We start from the raw sequence: 22522 nt of genomic DNA, 5'->3' as shown, positions 1-22522 counted from the left end.
AATACCTCTTTTTTTTTAGAGCAAGTTCACCCGTTGGGTCACCAGGTCACGGTCACCAGGTCACCAGGGCACCAGGGCAGGAAACTATTCACTGCCACTGGATCTTTGCTTCCACCCGTTGGGTCAGGGTCACCAGTCAGTTACTGTTCATCGAATATTTTATTAATTTTTTTTTGGAAAATGAGAAATGTATGATGTAAATAAATAATATTGATAAACAATTTGAAAATGCAATCAAAGAAATTTTTATTGGTAGACAAATTATATGTCCACCGACACTCTTTTTTTTTTTTTTTTTTTTTAACTCCACCGACACTTTTATCCCATATACACCACCGAATAAGTTTTTGAAAAGTGTGAAAATATTTAAAACTCCACCGACACTTTTATCATGTACACCACCGACAAAGTTTTTGAAAAGTGTGAAATTTTTTTTAACTCCACCGACAATTTTGTCCACCGACACCACCGACAAGTTTTTAGAAAAGTGTGAAAATATTTAAAACTCCACCGACACTTTTATCATGTACACCACCGTTGGGGTTTTTGAAAAGTGTGAAATTTTTTTTAACTCCACCGACAATTTTGTCCACCGACACCACCGACAAGTTTTTAGAAAAGTGTGAAAATATTTAAAACTCCACCGACACTTTTATCATGTACACCACCGTTGGGGTTTTTGAAAAGTGTGAAATTTTTTTTAACTCCACCGACAATTTTGTCCACCGACACCACCGACAAGTTTTTGAAAAGTATGAAAATATTTAAAAATCCACCGACACTTTCATCACATGCACACCAACGACAAATTTTTTGAAATGAGTGAGTGATAACCCACCGACACTTTTATGTGTGAAAAATTTCAATAAATAGACATGATGTTTTCACTACATACACACACCATCCGAGCTTAACAAACCTTCACTCTTTTCATATCTCTAGCATTACATATTTCCTAAATTTCCCTCGTTGCAATGAACAATTTGTGGGATCAAATTCGACGGTCTCAGGATGAAGATGATGAAGAGATGATGGCCACCAACGCCATTGTCATGGCTGCAGTCGCAGAAGAATCTGGAAACCAACACCGAGGGCGCGGTTCTCATCCGGGTCGTGCACCAAATGAGGAACGATTTAGAGAAGAAAGGGGCAAAGGTATGTTGGCCGACTACTTTGTCGACCGGCCAGTGTTCAAAGATCCGGATTTCCGAACACGTTACAGGATGAGTCTCAATCTCTTCATGCGTATATCTACTGACCTTTGCCAGTACGATCGTTACTTTGTTCAAAGGTCAGATGCTACCGGCAAAGTCGGACTGCTTCCGGAGCAGAAGATGACAGCTGCCTTGCGAATGCTTGCTTACGGTGCAGGGGCAGATCAATGTGCTGAGTATTGTCGGATGGCGAAATCCACCTCCGTCGCAGCCCTTCAGCACTTTACACGAGGAATTGTTGATCTTTACTCAGCAGAATACCTCCGCGCTCCTACTGCAGCCGACCTCAGACGACTTCTTGCCAAAGCTGAGAAGAGAGGTTTTCCAGGAATGATTGGGAGCATCGACTGTATGCATTGGCAATGGAAGAATTGTCCGACAGGTTGGGCTGGACAATATAGTGGTAGGAAACAGATCCCCACTATCATCCTGGAAGCATTCGCATCTTACGACACCTGGATTTGGCACGCATTCTTTGGAATGCCCGGGGCATGCAACGACCTGAACGTCTTGGCAAAGTCTCCGTTGTTTGATGAGCTTACCGCCGGTAGAGCACCTCTGATCCAATTCCAAGTTAACAACAGAGCTCACAATCTAGGGTACTATCTCGCCGACGGTATTTATCCTCGATGGGCGACTTTCTTGAAAACTGTTCGAAATCCTACACGCCCCAAGGAAATCGAGTTTGCAAAGGCTCAAGAGGGGTATAGGAAAGATGTAGAGAGATGTTTTGGTATATTACAGTCACGGTTTGGCATTGTTAGAGGAGCTGCTCGTGGGTGGCATAAAGAGGACCTTCGATACATTATGTTGACGTGTATTATATTACACAACATGATTGTTGAAAATGAACGACCTGAAGACAGCGATGATGAGTTGGAGTCCGATGATGAGGAGGATAACAATATGAGGCCCAGGATTGCTGAGGTATGGGAGGGACCAACCGGTAGAGACTTTGATCCTGTTGGTAGAGATGCTCATCATATGAACGGATTCATGGACCGCTACCAACAAATTAGATCTGAGCACAGTCACTCCAACCTTCAGGAAGACATCATTCAACACTTTTGGGAATTTCAAGGCAATAGGAGTATCTAGATCTGCTATTTGTGTGTGTTTTCTATTAGTTTTTATGTTTTTAATTATGTTTGTGTGGTTTCTACTTTAGTTTTTATGTTTTTAATTATGTTTGTGTGGTTTCTACTTTAGTTTTTATGTTTTTAATTATGTTTGTGTGGTTTCTACTTTAGTTTTTATGTTTTTAATTATGTTTGTGTGGTTTCATTTAGCTTTTCATTTGTATTGGCAATGGACAAATAAATTTTCATTTCATCAATCTAATATTACATAAGTGAAAAACCAAGCATTGAAATCATAACAATACAATTATTTAAAATATATAACTCCCTAATTTTCCTAATCCTCATCTTCATTAGGAATCCAATTTGTGTTTGTGGGGTCATCCATATGGTTGGGGTTGGTGGATTCACCCGAAGAGAAAGGTGGGGAAGGGACACCACCGGTGAATGGTGGTTGTGGGAAGCCACCGGGGAAAGGAGATTGTGGATAATACCCACCGGGGAAAGGAGGTTGTGGATATGCACCGGGGAAAGGAGGTTGTGGATAGCCACCGGGGAAAGGAGGTTGTGGATAATATCCACCGGTGAATGGTGGTTGTGGGAAGCCAGATCCACGGGTTGCATCTTCAGCTTCTTTCTCCGCAATTTTTTTTTGTTTTCTTTGCCAGTAATTCTTTTTGGTTGGCGTCATCTTACTTGTGTCCATCTCCATAATACGCTCTTCCCTCTCTTGATTTTTGAATTGTTGATCTTGAATATCCAATTGCAAGCGTATATAATCTCGTTGTTGTTGGTCACGGAGATGTCGAGCATATTCCTCATCACGTTTCTCCTTGGCAGACAGCATTGATGTTTGGTTGGTTGCTATAGTCTCCACAGCGGCTGTCAGAGGACTGGAATCATTAGATGCTTTCTTTCCTTTCCGAAGAGCTTCTTTGGCAGCCTTCTTTCCTTGAGGCCTCACCGAAGGATTGGGAGTTGCATCGGCGTTTACCTCATCTGCATCTATGTCTAACTGGACATGAGAATCAGGAACGGATTGTTGTGTGTGCATCGGTTCAGTTCCTCCCCTGGAGGTTCCTCCAGCCGAAGAGGAATGGTTTGGAATGTCATCAAATTGTTGAAACCCCTTAACAATCTCGTAACATTCTAAACTAATGAAATCACCTTTTTTTGGTTTTCCTTTCGATTTGGTCATCGCAGCTCTCCACAAATCTTGTGCTTGACGTACCTATTTAATTTAAAAAAAAAAGTATAAATCTATTAGTACAAATATAAACGAGGTACAATGTATCAACTATTTAAATATAAGGTGACTATAATGTATAATTTAAATAAAATGAAGTCTAAAGTATGATTATGAAGTACTAATTTGAAGTATAATTATCAACTAAATTTTAATATATCAACTAATAATTTAAAGTATAATTATCAACAAAATATTTCAACTAATAATTTAAAGTAAGATGTATCAACTAATTAAATTTTAATATACACTAAAAGAATCATAAAAATTAATATTCGTGTTACACTACAAATTCATACCTCATCAATCATATTCGCACCACTCTTGTACCACAATTTCGCTTGCCTTAACGCACAATGCCAAGCATAAAGTTCGACTTTCAAGGTTTTCCACCTCCCTTGAAAAGCTTGCAATGTTCGGACATATCCATCCCAATGTTCGGCATAGTGTTGGCGTACCTCTATCCATAGATCATCTTTTCTTCGATCCGTACCGATTGCCGGATCTTGGCTAACAGCCTTCCAAGACTTGCACAATTGAATGTCTTCAATAGTCTGCCAACGTGTCCCGTCAATACTTGGATTTCCTACGGGTTGGACAATCGTATTGCCTCGTACACTCATATTGGAATCAAAAAATTGTAGAGTATGAAAGCTATGAGGAGAAGGAACAAAAAATTTTGAGGAAGAAAGATGATTTTTTTGGTGTGAGAAGTAAAATAGGAGGTGAGGTATTTATAGGAAATTGTGGTTATATTTTTTTTTGTTACCGTTGAAATCTAACGGTATTTTTTTTTTTTTTTTTAACCCCTGCAAATCGATTTTGGAATGTCAGCCGTCAGATGCATTTCAGTTTCATAAGCAACGGTCCAGATCTGTGGACCGTTGCATTCAAATCTGCAAAGTAGCCCAACGGCTACACGCCACGTCGCCGCAGCACGCCAGAAGACGACAAAAAAACGGCGCTACGCGCCTGCAGGCGTTGTCCCCGCTAGACGACAAGAAACTGCGCTTCACTTTCCCCCCGCGGCGCGTCTCCCCGAGCGTCAGTTTTTTGGGCCACGCTGGCATCCTGGGTCACGGGCTCGGTCACCCTCCTACCCGAGTTCGTGACCTGGGCCTCCCACTGTTGTTTTGCCCCAAGCCCGGTGGAAAGGTGAATAGTGAGCTGGGTCAAGTTTTTTCCTGCTTTTAACGTGGTGCCCGGGCAATAGGATGCCCGGTGAACTTGCCCTTAGAGGATTTTATTAATAAGAAAAATTACGACTTATAAATATAGAAACTACATTAAAATATAAAATAGTAAAAGAAATACTAGATGCAACAAAGCATCGGAAATAAAACCTAGTAAGGATACGAAGGGATGCAATTAAGCATTTGATGAGGCACCAAACGTTAATACTTTATCTCCTTTGAATTCTTTCTTTATGCCCAAGTTTTCTTTCTAAATTGATACGGTCGGGACTAGAGACTAACTCCCAAATATTGTGATGCAGTGGTATTCTACCTAGGAAAGTTATATATACAGTATTTGATGATGTGTAAGTTATAAGTAAATAAAAGCCTCGTTTGGGATAGCTTCGCTTTTAAAAAAAATCAGCTTTTGTTTAAAGTTTTAGATTTTAATGTGTTTGGTAAATAAATAAAAAACAGCTTTAATTGAAAGTTATAGGTCACTGGCAGCAGATTTTAGAAGCAGCTCAGAGGTTGCTTTTAGAAACTATTGTGGATCAAAACACGCTTTGAAGTTGTTTTATGTACTGACAGCACTTTTAAAAATATTATTTACCAAACACGAAACTGTTTTGATTCACAGCTGATTATTCTCACAACACAGTAGCAGCAGTTTTTTTTTAAAAGTCACAGCAATCCCAAAGTAGACTTAATGAGTGAGCTAGTTAAGAAGTGAAATTTATTGTTTGTCTATTTTGAGTCATCTTTATAATGCAATCTCATTTTAATTATATAGTTTATTATTAAAATGTGTCCTAAATTAAAAATACAATGGTAAAACCGATTAAAATCTAAAAGACAAAAAAATGATGATTAATAGTGTCCTTTGATCATCTTTAGCAGACTCTCTATTTTAGCTTCTTAGCTATTTTAGAGAACAGATTTAACTTTTTATATATTTTAGCAGTTGCACCAGACTCCTAAGTGACTCTCTATTATAACTTTTAGCTATCTCGCTCCTAAATATAGAGAGCGAGATGAGGCTCTCTATAATTTAAAACATTCTTTTTGAGTTACTTTATGTAATTTATAAATACATTGAAACTATTTAATATTCTTTTAAAAAATAATATAAATTCAAAATAAGCTAAAATAGAGAGCACTGAGAGCATCTTTAGCAATGCTAGCCATTTTTGAGTCAAATTTTAGCTAAAGTAACTAAAATGAAAAGTCATTTTAGCTAGCCACTTTAGAATTATATATGCATTAATTCTCTCTATTTTAGCTAGTTTTGAATTTATATTATTTTTTAAATGAATATTAAATAGTTTAAATGTATTTATAAATTACATAAAATAACTTAAAATGAATGTTTTAAATTATAGAGAGCCTCCTCATCCCACTCTCTATATTTAGGAGTGAGATAGCTAAAAGTTATAATAGAGAGTCACTTAGGAGTTTGATGCAGCTGCTAAAATAGATAAAAAGCTAAACATGCTCTTCAAAATAGCTAAGGAGCCACAATAGAGAGTCTGCTAAAGATGCTCTGATACAGACGTATTTCTAAAGTAGTTAGTCAAAATGACTTTTTAGCTACTGTAGCTAAAATTTGACCAAAAAATGGCTAGCATTGCTAAAGATGCTCTAAGTATTTCTAATGTTGCTAGCCAAAATGATTTTTCAGCTACTTTGACTAAAAAATAGATAGGATTACTAAAGATGCTAAGAGCATCTCCAACAGTAAAAGCTATTTTTTTAGCTAAATCATCTAAAAGTTAAATTTAGGTAGTAAATTTTCAGCTTTTTCTCCAGCAGTGTTAGTTAAACTAAAAAAATAGAACATGGAGTGTTTAGCTTTTTGTTATTTTTTCTCTCCTCCCTAGCTAAATTTAGCTAGAGATTTTAGCAAAAGCCAAATTTAACTTTCATATAGCTATTCTGCTGGAGTGCTAAACTATCTCAAATTAGCTAAATTTTTAACTTTTTGTTGAAATAGCTAGTCTGTTGGAGATGCCCTCTTCTATGGATCATTATTAGTCTATCTCATTATAAGAAATTAGTTTTAAAAAGAGTTGCCATGACCTGCTAGTTATATAAGTCTTTGTTTATCCCGTCATTCACTGAATCTGATAGAGGATCTTGATTCATTGTACTTTCATCTTCACTTAACGACACAATATTTTAATCATGTCAGATTGTGTTTAAGGGAATAGATCGTATTTAATGGTTTAGATTAATTATGAACAAAATTAAGGCTGTCAATTGAACCTAATACTTAGTTTAATATATAATCGCTGTGTGTGCAATTATAGAGGGAGCCTTTCAAGTGCTCATAATTTATATGCAGCACACAGGGAACAATTACGTTACACTTGCCAAATATGAGAAAAGGGTCTAAAAAGTAATGAGAAAGGAAAAACAACCTCATTCTCGACTCTTTGCTCATAGATTTTGAATTTCGGTTGGCATTTTTGATTATTGACCTAGTTGAGTTTACTTGCTACAATTTCACCAATACAATTAAATGATTAATACATTTCTAGACTGTTAACTAATAATATCAACTATGTAGGGTTTGGCATCTGAAGGCATATTTGTTTTTATAATCATAAACAAAAAGATGATTTAACACACCTACAGTAAGGTTTACTTTAATCAGTCTAAAGTACTGAAGTAGGGCAATTTTAACCCTTTCAAATTCTTGGTTCCTGACTTCCTGCATGCTATGAACTAGGGCTGGCCCTGGTACGGTTGCCGGATTTTTTGGCTTCAGCCGCTACCGTACCGAAAGCCTTCGGTTTCGCCAAATTCGTAGCCGTAACCGTGCCGGACCTTTCGGTTACCGGAAGTTCGGTTTACCGATTTTAACGGTCGGTTTCGGCCGGTATTTCAAAAGTCCGATCATCGGTAAGCCAAGTGAAGGAGATGAGGTTTGCAGTTTGAGGAAGAAGAAGAAACAGAAAGAAGGAAGACTACAGAGGTGGAAGAAGAGTGAAAAGAAGAAAAAACAAAGGAGGAAGAACCGAAGAAGAAAGAGACCAGAGTTGAGGATCCCAGAGGATATAAAGAAAAATTTTGATTCTATTGTGGTGATAGATGAAGCTGAGAGTGAGAGAAGTTTGATGAGGTCTGGGAAAGAAGAGAGAGTTCTTTGACTGGATAAAGAAGAGAGAAGATCGAGACTTTGTGGATGAAGAAGAGAGAGAAGAAAGAATTGGATATAAATATTTAAATGTATTTTCGAGCCTCTAAATATTAATGTGGGGACAAATTATGACAAGTAAAGCTAGTGGTCCAGTGGATGAGGCACGTGCTTACATTCAGAAGGTGCAAGGTTCGAGTCCGGGGAATGTATTAAGGCAGATTATTCCTTTCATTTTGGAATAATCACTTACTCGGCCGGTTCGGTTTGTACCGAACCTCTGATTTAAGTGAACCGGTGCCGAGCCGGCGACGTCCACTTTGGTCGGCATTACCGTACCACACCTCCGGCTGTCGTTTTGGTCGGCGCCGACTCCTCCGGTTCGGCCGGTTTCCGGTTGGTTCCGGCAGGTTCGGCATTTCAAGCCAGCCCTACTATGAACAAGTCCACATAAGTCACATGCCCGTAATGCTCCCACTACAAAAAAGAAGCCAATTCTCTATGACCCAATGTGACTAGTAAAAGTTTTGCTTTCATGCAATTATTAAATACTTAAGGGGAACAAAATCAAATTAGCCTTCATTAATCAAAGAAGATATTGCAATCTCTGTTTACAAGAACCTTTTTTTCAATTATAATGGGAATGACTTGTATTATTAGAAGAACCTTAATATATGGTTATTATTTTCTGAGAGTGGAGGACAAGAATAAAGTTAAAGAAACGCGTGAGAAAAAGTGTGATCGATCTGAAAACATTTCATTATCACTTTCATCGAAAAAACATTTCATTATCACAGAATTTTATTTGAATTGTATAACTAGTAATGACCATATGTTATAATTTGAAAGGTACATAAAACCACATATAGTACCATCATTCAATTCATTGAATTTAAATTGTACTGAAAAGGACTACTGAGGTTCATGTATGTACTTATTGTTTCCAAGATCTACAGACAGTACACATGTAATGTCTGGTTGTGTTAAATAAGCATATATTCGGATCTAAGCAGTGGGATTATGATATTAGAGTTTGGTTGATGATTGTTCTTCAATTAATAATTCACTAATATATCTATTGGTGAGATATATGAGATGCACATAGTAGGATTTGGCTTCAGTCCCTCCTGGCGAGGTATTCTTTGATTTATGCATGGCTGATGTTCTCTAGAGACTAAATGCGCATATATATGACTGAAATACGGATGAAATATGTTATGGAATGAATTATATGAAGATCGATGAGTACTATATATTAATTGTAACACATTTTACATAAATTAAGGTCTTTTATGAAGCGTAATGATAAACATGACTCAGCTCTTATATACTCGTACGGACTCTCCCATCAGTTTGGAAGGTGAGGCTTGAATTGAACAGTGTTGTGTGTAAATCGATTCATGAGTCAGACTACGCTCCCCCTGTTACATACATTATTGACATTTCTTTAAATTTAACTGCTAAGACTCTGTTTAGTTTTATCAAAAGACCTCGATATCGACAGTATTGTTTTACTTGTTACTTACTCCATATATATGGACTTGCATAAATTTAACTTTGTAATTTTCTCCAAGATCGGAACCAATAAGGCAGTGTTGGGTGCCACAGATCGTCGACCTTGTGAAATTCAAGATTGAAGACCAAATATATGTGAAATTATACGAGAGTAACTGTTGATTTTTAAGTGAACTTGGAAAATGAGTTGCTGGGTAATTTAGATGAAAACCTGGAGAATTATACCAAAGAGATGCATGTTATTTGAACTCTAATCTTTGAAGATTGTTTTTTTGGGGTTCCAATTATTATTATTATTATTATTATTTTTTTGGAGAATGAAATACTTTCATTAAAGAGGAACAAAGCCTCGAGTGCCCAGCAGAAGCTGAAGCAAAATACAACTAAAAAAGACAGTCATATAGATCCCGCGGGAAGTAGAGACTGGAAATACAACCAAAACTACAGTGTAAGACCCCATGGTCAGATCGCCACCCTATGTGGGCATGGGAATCCATCATTCCTCAAAACTCGAATCAGAGACGGTGGTGGCTGGTCAGCCCATCGCGAGGCCGCCATATGCGCAGCGCAATTCGCATTTTCTTCTAGCTTTTAGATCAGAAATAACCTCATTTGAATCCGATTCAATTCGGACATTTTTCAAATTCAGAGAGATAGCTAGATTAACTCCACATTGTACTGCTTCCGCTTCAGCAATTGACTTCTAACAACAACCCCCAGACCACCCGAAAAAGGAGGAGTTCAATTAGCTTGAGCTTGAAATCCCCTGCTTCTTCTAGAGGCTTATTTGATATTGATTACTGAATTACTGATCCAAGCGAACTAGCGAAGTTGTGAACAAAAGAGAAATATAGAATCCCATTCATATTTGATGCAAAAATCTACAATGTACAAAATTTAAGATCCACCGGTACATGAAGCTCAAATCTTTTCCGAAAAAGAGGGAAAATCAAGAGGCGAAAGCTATCTGCAGCACTACTACTTCGTAAGTACTATTCCTAATAGTTAGGAGTTACTAGAATGCTGCTTGTCCATGGCTGGACGCTGAGGAGTGAAAATGGAAGCCACAGAATTGGCCAGTCCCACCACTATCCCCATCTTCACTTGACCCCTCTTCGGAATAGGGCGCCCCGCAGGAAACCGCCCTGAAAAGTCACTGGCGTTCATCATTGCTCTCCCGGAAGTGGCAGTGGCTGTGGAACGCTCCATCTGTGCTAACTTCTCTGGACTCTAAAGTGTTGCAGGCGTTTGTTATGAAAGTTTAGAACTTGGTTTTGCTAGCTGTGTGCTCATCTAAAGCTTAGAGCGTTCTTATATAGTAGTACTCGGTGGATTGATTGAGCACAAGGTTGAAGCAAGGGTAGTTCAGTCACATCCATGTTGATGCAAGCACACTAGCAAATAATGATGCAAGCACACTAGCAAATAATGATGCTAGCAAATAATGATGCTAGCAAAGTAGCAAATAATGCTCTACAAAACTTAAAGCCGTGCATATGGTTCACATGGGATTTCAGTTAGGTTTGGTTAAACGAGTTGGGACACCACCACGACCACAAACATCATGTCGCACTGTTTGATACTTAGATTCCTTGTCATTTACACAAAATTCATCTCATTGGAAAAAGGAAAAGAAGAAGATTTGTCACATGTGTGTTCTATCATGCAATATATATAGTTGGTTTAACCAACTTTCTTTTTTGAAGATACGATTGTATGGACCTGAAAGAGCAAAGAGTATCAATAACCGCTGAAAATATAGTAAGAGGATTCCTCTGAATAGTTGCAATGCCTATTGACCATAAGTAGTCCTATGCTCTACACTAGAAATAAACTCGACAAATTCACAAACAATCAGTGAACACTATACAAGTGACAATAAATTGTAAATACTTGAGTCAATTTAGAATTTAATGATAAGTAGTCATATATGACAAAAGAAATGCATCTCATACACATTGTATAATGCTATATGAGATTACTTAATCTTTATTGTGAATATAAAGCACACAGATTTATATCTACATATCAGTTCGTGAAAATCATTAATCTAGTTCCACTAGCTGAAAACATTATAATGACAAGTTTCTTACGCTCAAATTAAAGTTGATGTTGAGGTTCAAGCACTAGGTCTAGGGAAGCCTTTATTTCTAGTGTAAAGCATAGGACTAGTTATTATGGTGTAAATAAGTTTTATGATCGATAGTAGTCATATCACGTTGCTCATAAGGTAAAATTAAAACTTAGTAGGATTTCTAATAAGAAATTAATTTCCTAGCATAATTAGTTAATTGTTTTCCTCATCTGAAATGATAACTTTCTCCGCTTTCTTCTTAAACCGTAAACCTATAATACTGGTGGCCGGCTGCGGAACAAAAAACCCTAACGGATAGACACTCATTGTAGACGTACAAAAACTCAAAACCCTAACCTCTATTTTGCTTCCGCAGAAGTGATCGATTATGGGAGAGATCTGATCATGAGAAATCAATCACAGGCTGCCCTAGTTTTCATGCACGACTAGTATCGATGATCTCCCCGACGTTGTATTGGTTGAAATCCTTTATCGGCTTCCTCCCAATAATAAAATATTCAGTTTTCAGTGCAAGTGTGTGTGTCGAAGCGTTGGTTGATTCTCCTCTCCGATTTGCTGCTCGCTTTCAACGTCTGCAACTTGAGGATCACAACGGGCAAGTCCATTACATGGTACTCTAGCTGTGTGGAGACCCTTCTACAGTTGTACGAATGCTTCATAACGTCCACCAACCCACTTTTCAACACAATTGACTCGTCTCTGAGATCCCATATATATAGGGTCACATTTTTATGAAAACTTTGTGGTGATGGAACATCGGAGGTAGTTAAAAACTTGAAAATGATCAAGACCTTTGGACCCTTGAATTTTCCTGTTTCTACCCATTTCTGCTTCCAGGTGGTCAACACCAGTTCCTAAACACCAACCAATATACGGTGCGTAGACTTCAGTAATCTTCAATCTATTAATTTCGGGCATTGATATATACTATATTTGATGTTTCTGCATTTGTAAGTTTTGTAACATATTACAAATTCAAGAGAAAAGAACTTTAAATCAAATTGTTGCTCACTACTAATTAATTTCTGCATATATAATAACGCTGGCTTTGTCGTTCAATCCTCTCATTCTCTCTTTACATTGCGCAGTGCAGATAACTTTTCTGAAAATATGTTTTAAATTGAATTTAGATTCAAGCTACAAATTGCAAATTCGAAATGTGGATTAGTTATTTGTGCCGTGTTAAAGTGGTATAGTTAGCAATAAACGAACAACGTATTGAATAAATTTTTCCTTATCATCTGATTTTCAGTCTTTCAGACTGCTGTTTGTCCTTCTGTGAAATATATATAGGCCATTACTTTATGAGAGTGGAGAACAAGAATAAAGCTAAACAAAAGCATAGAAAGAGTGTGATCTTAAACATACAATATTCTGTTTGAACTCATCTAATTAATTAATTGTGAAGGGCAAAACCATATAGTACCAGCATTCACTGAATCTATCTAAATTCTAAGTAAAGGACTACTAACCAAGGTTCATGTATGTACATCTTCCCATAAACTATATATAGACAGTACGTACAGATATTCAATTATGTTTGATTGTGTTAAAGAGGCATAGCTAGATTCGTATCTAAGCAGTGGGATTAGAGTTTGATTAATGTTTGTTCTTCATATAATAATTCACTAATATATAGAGTTACATATCCTGGTGTGATAAATGAGAAATGCACATAGAACGGTTTTGGCTTTAGTGTTTACATATATTTTTCGATTACACTAAGAAACTTCTCTTTCTCTAGCACCTTCAAGAATATCCAACAAAAAAAAAAAAAAATGCACATACATATGAGTTGAATACGGACATATAATTAATATGATGTGAAGTGATATATATATGAAGATTGATGAGTATGCTTGTAAACCTCTTACATAAATTAAGGTCTATTACTCATGATTTATTTATGGTCGCTGTACTTTCCCATCGGCTTGGAGGGTAAGGCTTCTTCGGTAATGAAATAGACCCACACACCACGTACTGTAACACCTTACAATGTCTGTATCTCCAAATTTAGCCAACATATACATATGGCTCTGGCTCTAACCTCACAATTTTCTCCAAGATCTGACCAATAAGGTGGTTTGGTGCCACTCCCACTTATTTGTCAAAATCAGGATTTCAGGACCATATAGATGAAATTATACTATACCTATAGTAAACCAGTTGATTGTTAAATAAAAACTCAAGAGTGGACTGTGAGTATGAGTTACTGGGTACTTAAGAAGTTGAGAGCAAAAACTGGAAAACTATACCCAATACCCTAATAGCTAGAATTGAAATCTGATTCTTTGAAGCTGGCTAATTGCTTATGGGGTTCCAATTTTAAGTAGCTAGAAATTTCCTTCTTCTTAAGATTATATATTCATCCCATCCAGATTGTGAACGAAAGAGAAGTATATAATCCCATTTCATATTTGATGTAAAAATCTACAATGTACAAACTTTTAGGAATACATGAAGCTCAAATCTTTTCCAAAAGAGGGAAAATTAAGAGGCAAAAGCTCTGGAGTACTGCTACTTCCCAAGTATTCCTAATCCTATTCCTTACTTAGGACTTGGTTGAATGCTGCTTGTGCATGGATGGACCATGAGGAGTGAAGAGGGAAGCCACAGAATTGGCCAATCCCACCACTATCCCCATCTTCACTTGACCCCTCTTCGGAATAGGGCGCCCGGCAGGAAACCGCCGCGAATAAACTCCACTGTTCAACATGGCTCTCCCGGAAATGGCAGTGGCAGTGGAACTCTCCATCTGTTATAACTCCTCTGAACTGTTGAATCACTTGAATGTGCTGCTGTGAGTGTTTGATTTGGAAGTTTACTACTTGGTTTTGCTTGATGCTCATAGAAAGCTCAAGGCTTTCTTATATAGTACCGGGCAGTGAGCACAAGCTGTGTAAGGGTAATTCAGTCTCTTGGGGCAGTGGGTGTTGATGTGAGAAATAGTGCTCAAGATATGGGCTCTACAAAAATTAAAGTTGATGAATTAAAATATTGGTGGCTGCTGCATATGCTTCACATGTTTTTTTTTCTTTCGGTTTGGTTGCTTAAAAGAGCTGGGATACCACCACAACCACAAACATCATGTCAAACTGTTTGATTCCTTGTCCCATACAGAAAATTCATCTCCTATTAGTCTATTACCTGCTACAGTGCTATATGTGTGTTATATCATGACTCGCTCCTGGCGAAAAGAAAAGAAACCTTATCACTTACTATGGGTGTGCTGTAGTACATGATAGTGGCTTTAACCAATCTAATAGCCACAAGTCTATGGAGGGTTTTATTTACACTCGGAGCGTTATATTTTGTACGTATTTCACTAAAAGTATCGGTGTCTTCTACCCAAAGTGTTAACAATGCATTTGAATCCATCATTAAATGATAAAATAATGCATTTGATGTTGGCCCACATTAACAATATATCCAATCGTATTTCAAGTTTAAATAATATGACATTCATTATCCAAAACACATAAAATCTAATGCATTATATTAAAAATACCGATACACATAACATAGTGCTCATAATGGACTACTTTGTCAATACATTACTTCTTTTGAGCGAATCTCTTCTCACTTCTAACACAAAGCATAGACCCATAGTGATGAGATGGCTTGACTTTTTCTTCTTAATAAAAATGGGAGTGTACATCTCGTAAGAGCTATAGTTATCAGTTCAGGGTCTCACTCGAGTACAATAAGAAATCATAATCTCCACTAGCTGAATGACATTATTTTGAAGTTGACAAGTTTCTTTACACCCAAACTCCAAGTTCAAGCACTAGGATTAGGAGAGCTTTATCTTTTTTTATTTTTTTTTTTCCTAAGATTAGATAAGAAAGAAAAGAAGATGAAATCCGATTTCAAAACTTTGAAATTGATTGATCGAGATTGCAACATCAACCCACTCAAGGATTGTCGTGCTGCTCATTCTGTTGATATAAATGATAAACCCATGGAATCTGGATAAATTTTCTTCCACAACAATCAATAGTTTTACATGTGTAGAATCTGGGTTGGTCCTGAAATAGCAACACGACCAAAAAGAATTCATTACATTCGGGTGGGAGCTCAAGCCCATAGCTCAACACTTGTTGGGCCTTCTATTTGTTCATTTGCCTGGTTTTGTTTTTGGTGGCTCGTAAGAGTACTAGTAAATAGTTTGAAGATTGACAAATTGTTGGATAAAATGTCTTATAAGAAATTGAAATATGCAACTTGAAAAGAAAAGAAAAGGTTTGGATATCCTACTGCTTCGAAATCGATGTTCTTTTATTGATACAACATGAAAGAAAAGAAAAAATTCGAATATCCTACTGCTTCGCCTTGATTTCAATGTTCTTCTAGTAAACACAACATGGAACCGATACTACAAGTCTTACAACAAACAAGTATACGGCTATACACAAGGGACGCCATCTAAAACAAAAACAAAACAAAAACTATACAAGGGACAAAATCAGACTGCGTCATGCTGTTGAAACGCTGAAGTAAGTTGAGCTCAAGCTGTTCAGCCTAAGGAGTTGCAGATATGCCATCAGTTTGTGAATTGCGGCACGCCGGCACCTATTACTAATCCTAATGCCTTCTACTTTCAGAATTTCAAAGAAAGTAGGCAGGAGTGGCCACTAGAGAGTAGAGAGTCTCGGTCTCCGCAACTTGACCTATTGAGCGACCAACTGTTTTTCCCAAGACAAAAGATGGGTTTGAATCCCTCCATCATGCAGTGAAATTCTTATGCAATCGTACAAATTAAGAATGATGATGCTTGAAAGAGGTCATCTTAATTAATTATTAGTACATATGTTAAATTTAAACATTGGTCATCTGCAAATCAATAATTGAGACTAGGCTAAAAGTGACTAGATTCACATTATGACTCAAAAACAATCGATCTGAAAATTTCCAGCACAATCATATTATCAACTTCATAGTCTTTGATATCATATATGGTAAATTGGTAATGCATCATGAAGTCCCAAATTAGTACTGAGAAAATGTACTGGGTTTATGACTGGCTTGATCCTATCCAATCTGTTTGATCATGGAGAAAAGATCGATGTGTTCCAATTCGGGACCCCAAGTCCTTCCACTCACCTGAGCAATGAGCACCAGTTTCCAAAAAAATCAAAAATAGTAGAATCACTTATGAATCACACTTCCTATGAGAAATCCACAAAAGATAGAAATCCACAGAAGATAGAAATCATGAAGGTCATGATTAGGGAGGTGGATGAATACAGTTCCCACCCAAAATAGACTGAAAAGTGAGTGAGGATCCCCTCATCTATCAACCTGAAGGTGGATTGCCTAACAATCTCCCGCCGACGTGAGGAACTTGCATACGCCTTGATGAGTTCATAATGACTCGAACACTATTCTTTGATGAGTTTGATCAAATAATTTGGTTTAACTAACGGGTATAGCTATGATACATTAATATTTCTCATACATGTCATATTTTATGTAATATTTATACTTTGAGAACTCATGTTATAATTTCAATGACTCATGTAGTAACTAGAAAGAAGTCCTCATTGAGATAAATAAGGTCCTCGTTATGATACGTTAATATTTCTCATACATGTCATATTTCATGTAATATTTACACTTTGAGAACTCATGTTACCATTTCAAGGACTCATATGGTAACTAGAAAGAAATCCTCATTGAGATAAATAAGGTCCTCTTTAGAGCAAAGTATGTAATTAGAAAAAAAAATCATCATTAAGGTAAATAAGATTCTTGTTACTTTGTTAGAATAAAGTAAGTTCTCATTTGAGTAATTAAGTCTTAAAAGTGATAACTGTATCATATCATATGTTAACATATTGTAGAATTTCCCTTAACTATTGGTCTAGCGATATTCTTCTGACAAATACTGGAGTGATTCTAAGTTTGAATTTTAAATTTTTTCAGTTCGTTTAAAAATTTAATATTTAATAATTAGGAGCATGCATGAAGTAATGATGATGTTATTATGAGCTATGCCTATGAGTGAGTAAGCTCTCCAACATGTACTGGTTTTCAAAATGTCTCCTCAACTTTGACGAGGCTAAAAATGTCCTAAAAGGAATTTCAAACGGTAATTTCACCTTGTCGATCTAGTGCATTTACTATTGAGTATTGACTGACATAAAATAAAACAAAGCAAACGAAAAATAAGTTCACTTTTCAGGAAGAAACCAAGTTTGCTATCATTGAGCAAAAGACCAAAATCAAGATAGAAACCACAGAGAACTATGTTGCATAAATTATGTCTGATCGAATCGGTTTTCAACTCCCAAAAACCAACCCGGTTGAATATGATTATTGTTGAAAATCATACTCTAATCTATTAAACTAGATTATTGATTGGTCAATTTGATCAGTTTAGTTTGGATAGTAAATGCACTAGATCGACAAGGTGAAATTACCAAAAATTAGTTTGGATACATCTATCTAGTCATGATTTCATAGTACCAAAAATTTACCTAATTGCTTCTACTATAAGAAAGAAGAAAGAATTTACCTAAAAATGGTTTACATGGATTAGATGATTTAGATCACACCTAATGGTGTCTCATTATTAATAAATAACCCTTATACAAGTTATATCACAAATTTGCTTCAACTTGTCCTTGGCTCAATTTTGTTCTTAAAGGGTAAGGCAAAATCAAATGACATAAAAGAAAGCCCAAGTTCCAATTATGATGCCATAAAGCTATCACTTTCTCTTGTGTTTTTCCTTTTATAAGAGCACCCCACATACTCCAAAATTTGAAAACACATAAATAATAGAAAACCACACGCAACACAAACACACTCAGCTCAGATCTTTTTCTCTACATTGATGATATGCCTTTACATTGTTCTAGTATGGCTATAAAAGCCTCTCACAATTTAGGACTCGTGAAATTGAATAACAAGCGCAAGTCCATAATCAACCACGTAGGAACAGTTAGCTTCTCTAAAACCCACCACCACAGAATCTCAAAACCCATTGGCTGCTTATCCAAGCTCAGCCAAACCCAGTCTTTCACAGTAATGGAGGACCCAAAAAGGTTGAGTCTTTCATCCCTACAATCCATGAAGCACACCCAAGAATTGGAAACTGCAGTCAGAGCTGTGCAAATGGCTTGTTCACTCTGCCAGAAAGTTCAGGAGAGTTTGATTTCCAAGTCCAGCGCTGTGGTTCAATCCAAAGGTGACAACTCTCCAGTCACTGTTGCAGGTTTGTTTCTTCACTCTTACATTTTTTTTTTATGAACTGGGTCATTGGAAATTGTGTTGATTTGAACTGGGTTTTCTGTGATTATGATTATGTAGATGCTTGCCTTTCTGGGTTTCGGAAATTGTTCTTCAATAATGACTGATATTATAGTTTATGCACACAAATTGACATGTGACGCATTGCTTTGAGTTGTAATTTGCTTTAGTTGAAAGTGCTATAAATTTTAATAAAAATATGATCTTGTGCATCTGTTTTGGTGGTTTCCTAGTGGCAACTTTATCATATGGGAATATGCTAGTCCCATGCTAGTCCTTTGTCTCCTAGGGTATCTGAAAGATGTGTGCTTTATTAAGCATTTGGTTTCAGTCTTCTATTTTATAAACCAGGCATTAACTTGTATAATGTGTGAATGTTGAACCGAATCACTAGAAGGCACAATTTAGATTTTGGACAGAGCATATAGGCAACTTGAGCCTTTTTAGAGTGTCTATTCCAGCAGCTCTATGGTTATTCTACCTTCAATAGCAATCTTTCTGTCCTTAAGATGAAATAATCATAATTGAACCGAATGTTTCTGTCAAAATTGTGTCTTGGTGTAAGAGTCAGCCATTTTGTTTGTAATTTATATAATCTCTCTGCATCATGTTATGGAACTTGGCGATTTGTTAAGAACCTCATATTTTGCTGTCTCTGGACTCATTATGATCGCTGTTTGGCTGCTCCCTTAGATTTCTGATTGAGGAAAAGTATCCCAATTTGTCTTTAACTTGAGCATCTCTGACAATTTGAACCAAATTCAGCTTCAACACCAAAGATAGCTTTTAAAACACTGATAACTTCTCACCATCCTCTTAAGAAGTTGCTGCTGGTTTATAGTTTTCGACATCTCTAAATGGAATAGCTTACAATATTTTGTTATTATACTGGAGTTCTAAATTAAAAATAGTGAAACCTGTGGTCTAAAGTATGTGACCAAATGATTACATATTAAACTCTATTGCTTCAACGTTATCATTTCATTGATTGATGCCTTGTGAAGTGGAAGGTTCAGCATTTTAGGTGAAACTTTATGGTCAATCTTCAGTACACAACATTCTATTTTATGAGAAATCTCTCTGATGTTTTATACTTTTTTTTTGAGGGGGTGGAGGTTATCCTTTCTGATCTTTTTAGGCATTTTGTTGTGTCTTATTCTATTGAATCTTGATCATATCATGCAAACAGATTGGAGTGTCCAAGCAACTGTGAGCTGGATACTGTCGGAGGCTTTTGGGAGTAGCAATGTGTCCATTGTAGCTGAAGAAGACATTCAAAACCTGTCCAAGGCTAAGGCAGCTGGAGTGTTGGAAGCAGTAGTAAAAACCGTAAATGATTGTCTAGCTGAAGCACCTCGTTTTGGACTTCAAGGTCCGAAAAAGGCCCTTGGGACTACAGAGGTTCTTGAAGCCATCAGTCGGTGCAACTCAAGGGGAGGCCCTACTGGGAGATTTTGGGCTCTTGACCCTGTTGATGGAACACTGGGTTTTGTACGAGGGGATCAATATGCTATAGCTCTGGCTCTAATAGAGGATGGAGAAGTTGTGCTTGGAGTTCTTGGATGCCCTAATTACCCAATGAGAAAAGAATGGCTAAACTATCATCACCGGTATCATAGAATTATATCCAAATTGACTCCACCAACATCAGAATCATGGGACAAAGGCTGTGTAATATATGCTAAAAGAGGTAGTGGTGAGGCTTGGATGCAACCCCTGCTCCATGTAAACAAGAACTTTTTGTGGCCAAACTCTGCAAAACCTGTCCGAGTGTCCTCCATCGATAATCCATCATTGGCAACCTTTTGTGAACCGGTTGAGAAGGCAAATTCAAGTCATTCCTTCACAGCAGGACTAGCTCACAGTGTTGGACTTAGGTACATATGTTCTGAATTCGTTTCTCTTTGCCATGTGTGTACTATAATTTGTCATGAATTCGAAGGAACTCACATGAACTGTATTGATATATACTCTGCCATTCTTAAACAATAGTTAGAGGCATTTTACCCATTGTGATTTGTAACCATGAAATCAGTTTGTTAAGCTGAGCCCCTTATAACATGATTGCAGATGAAAATAAGTTCTGGGTTATAACGGAAGCCTGGAGGTACAATAGATATGTGATAAAATGCACCAGGTTTAGACTAATAGAGCTTGTTATGACTGCAGGAAGCAACCATTAAGAGTATATAGCATGGTGAAATATGCAGCTATAGCTCGTGGGGATGCCGAGATTTTTATGAAGTTTGCAAGGGCTGGTTACAAAGAGAAGATATGGGATCATGCAGCTGGTGTTGTCATCATACAGGAGGCTGGTGGTGTGGTTTCAGACGCCGGGGGGTGTCCACTGGACTTTTCAAAGGGTATATACTTGGAAGGTCTTGATCGAGGTGTGATAGCTAGTGCCGGAGCAAACCTACATGACAAGATCATCAGGGCTGTTGATGCTAGCTGGGACTCCTCTAGTCTGTAGTCCCTGCTGCTCAACATAAAATTGCACATAACTCCTTGCATGTCAGAGAGGAGCATTGTACATTAGTGTTTTCATTTTTCTATTTTTGGTTTATAAAATAACATAAAACATCAGTTTGCTTCAAAAGCAATCGGGGATCTTGGTATTCAGAGTCAATTATAACGGGACTTTTAGGGGAGAAAATCATCCAATTGTATCAGAAAGGTGGAAATGCTTAGGAACCAATTATTGAACCCCAAATAAAAAATTAAAAATAGCAACCTATTGCCTTCACTGCCTTGCGTAATGATGCAAAACCCATCAACCAAATGGAGTATGCAACAAGGCTTGGGCCTATGGCCCCAACTCAATGAGTCTCAAATTTTTTTATACAGAGATAGAGGTTACCAATGTCCATGCCCACGCACAAGCTCACGCTAATGCGAGTGAGGCTACTAGTGTCTCCTCAAGCGAGGTTAAATACACTTAAAAGACGTATGCTTTACCAATTCTGTGGGAATCACTTTTTGAACTTTCTCCTAAAAAAACATAAAAAATTTGTCTGAGACCATGATTTTCCGTAAAATTGTAAAAAAAAATTAGGTTGAGATTTTTGAGTTCCATCAATTAGAGAATTACTTAAAAATCATGATTTATGGGTGAAAGATTTTGATGAGAAAAGAAGAACATGCGATTTTTGAGAATGACAGACACAAATTTGATAAATTAAACGAGAAATGCTAGCAACTGTTTCTACTGATCTTTTCCATTACTCTTCACATCCAAGTTATGCAATTTCCGTAGTAACTTGGGAATAAACAGTCCACTCAGATTTGTGACAAGGACAATGTTCCACTCTGCATCTCAGCAAAGAACTTATAAAAGTCATACGTGTTCTTAACTGACATGAACTTCTTGACTTTGACAGCTGCTATTGATTAGGAAAGGACGAGTAAGTGCCTATAGATATCGAAGCTCCGTGTCCAAATCGATATTTAATACCAGAAGGAATTAAGCAAAGTGTTCGTGAGGAAAGATTGAGATCACTAATTAGTTAGATGCAAAACAACTCATTTTCTTGATAGGCATACCTGTATGGACTCAAATGTCAACTAATTAAGATAAGTAGATTGGTCGGCCCTAGAGTTTAATGGCTCACGTACTGCTCAGCTCCCCCTGTTGACATCTTAATCAACCAGCTACAATGCCTGGTTGTCGAGATCTAGGATACTCATCAACAGTTCTTTTTTTGAAGTTTTTCTACGATACTTATCGAATCTAACATAAAAAACAATCTATACTTCAAAGAAAGTGAGAAACCTTTGGTTTAGCCTGCTCGTTTAGTATAATATT

General features: G+C 37.0%; 3 protein-coding genes across 3 annotated transcripts; 2 read left to right on the top strand and 1 right to left on the bottom strand.

Annotated features, from left to right (window-relative positions):
- Positions 1-974: 974 nt before the first annotated feature.
- Positions 975-2312, top strand: LOC133731389 (uncharacterized). The gene has a single exon (XM_062158771.1). It carries the CDS (start codon positions 975-977, stop codon positions 2310-2312), a length of 1338 nt encoding a protein of 445 aa, XP_062014755.1.
- Positions 2313-2533: 221 nt separating this feature from the next.
- On the bottom strand, positions 2534-4240 carry LOC133733452 (uncharacterized). Its single transcript, XM_062161070.1, has 2 exons — positions 3839-4240; positions 2534-3524 (listed from the first exon to the last, which is right to left on the bottom strand). Exons 1-2 carry the CDS (start codon positions 4160-4162, stop codon positions 2631-2633), a joined length of 1218 nt encoding a protein of 405 aa, XP_062017054.1. The 5' UTR covers positions 4163-4240; the 3' UTR covers positions 2534-2630.
- A 14009-nt stretch (positions 4241-18249) lies between these two features.
- On the top strand, positions 18250-21320 carry LOC133729705 (PAP-specific phosphatase HAL2-like). Its single transcript, XM_062157266.1, has 3 exons — positions 18250-18682; positions 19907-20594; positions 20887-21320. The coding sequence occupies exons 1-3, from the start codon at positions 18307-18309 to the stop codon at positions 21188-21190; spliced, it is 1368 nt and encodes a 455-aa protein (XP_062013250.1). The 5' UTR covers positions 18250-18306; the 3' UTR covers positions 21191-21320.
- Positions 21321-22522: the final 1202 nt, after the last annotated feature.

Source organism: Rosa rugosa, chromosome 2, assembly GCF_958449725.1.
Source record: "Rosa rugosa chromosome 2, drRosRugo1.1, whole genome shotgun sequence".
NCBI classification, from domain to species: Eukaryota; Viridiplantae; Streptophyta; class Magnoliopsida; order Rosales; family Rosaceae; genus Rosa; species Rosa rugosa.
Note: the sequence above shows the minus strand (reverse complement) of the source record. Positions and strands in the feature narration are given on the sequence as shown.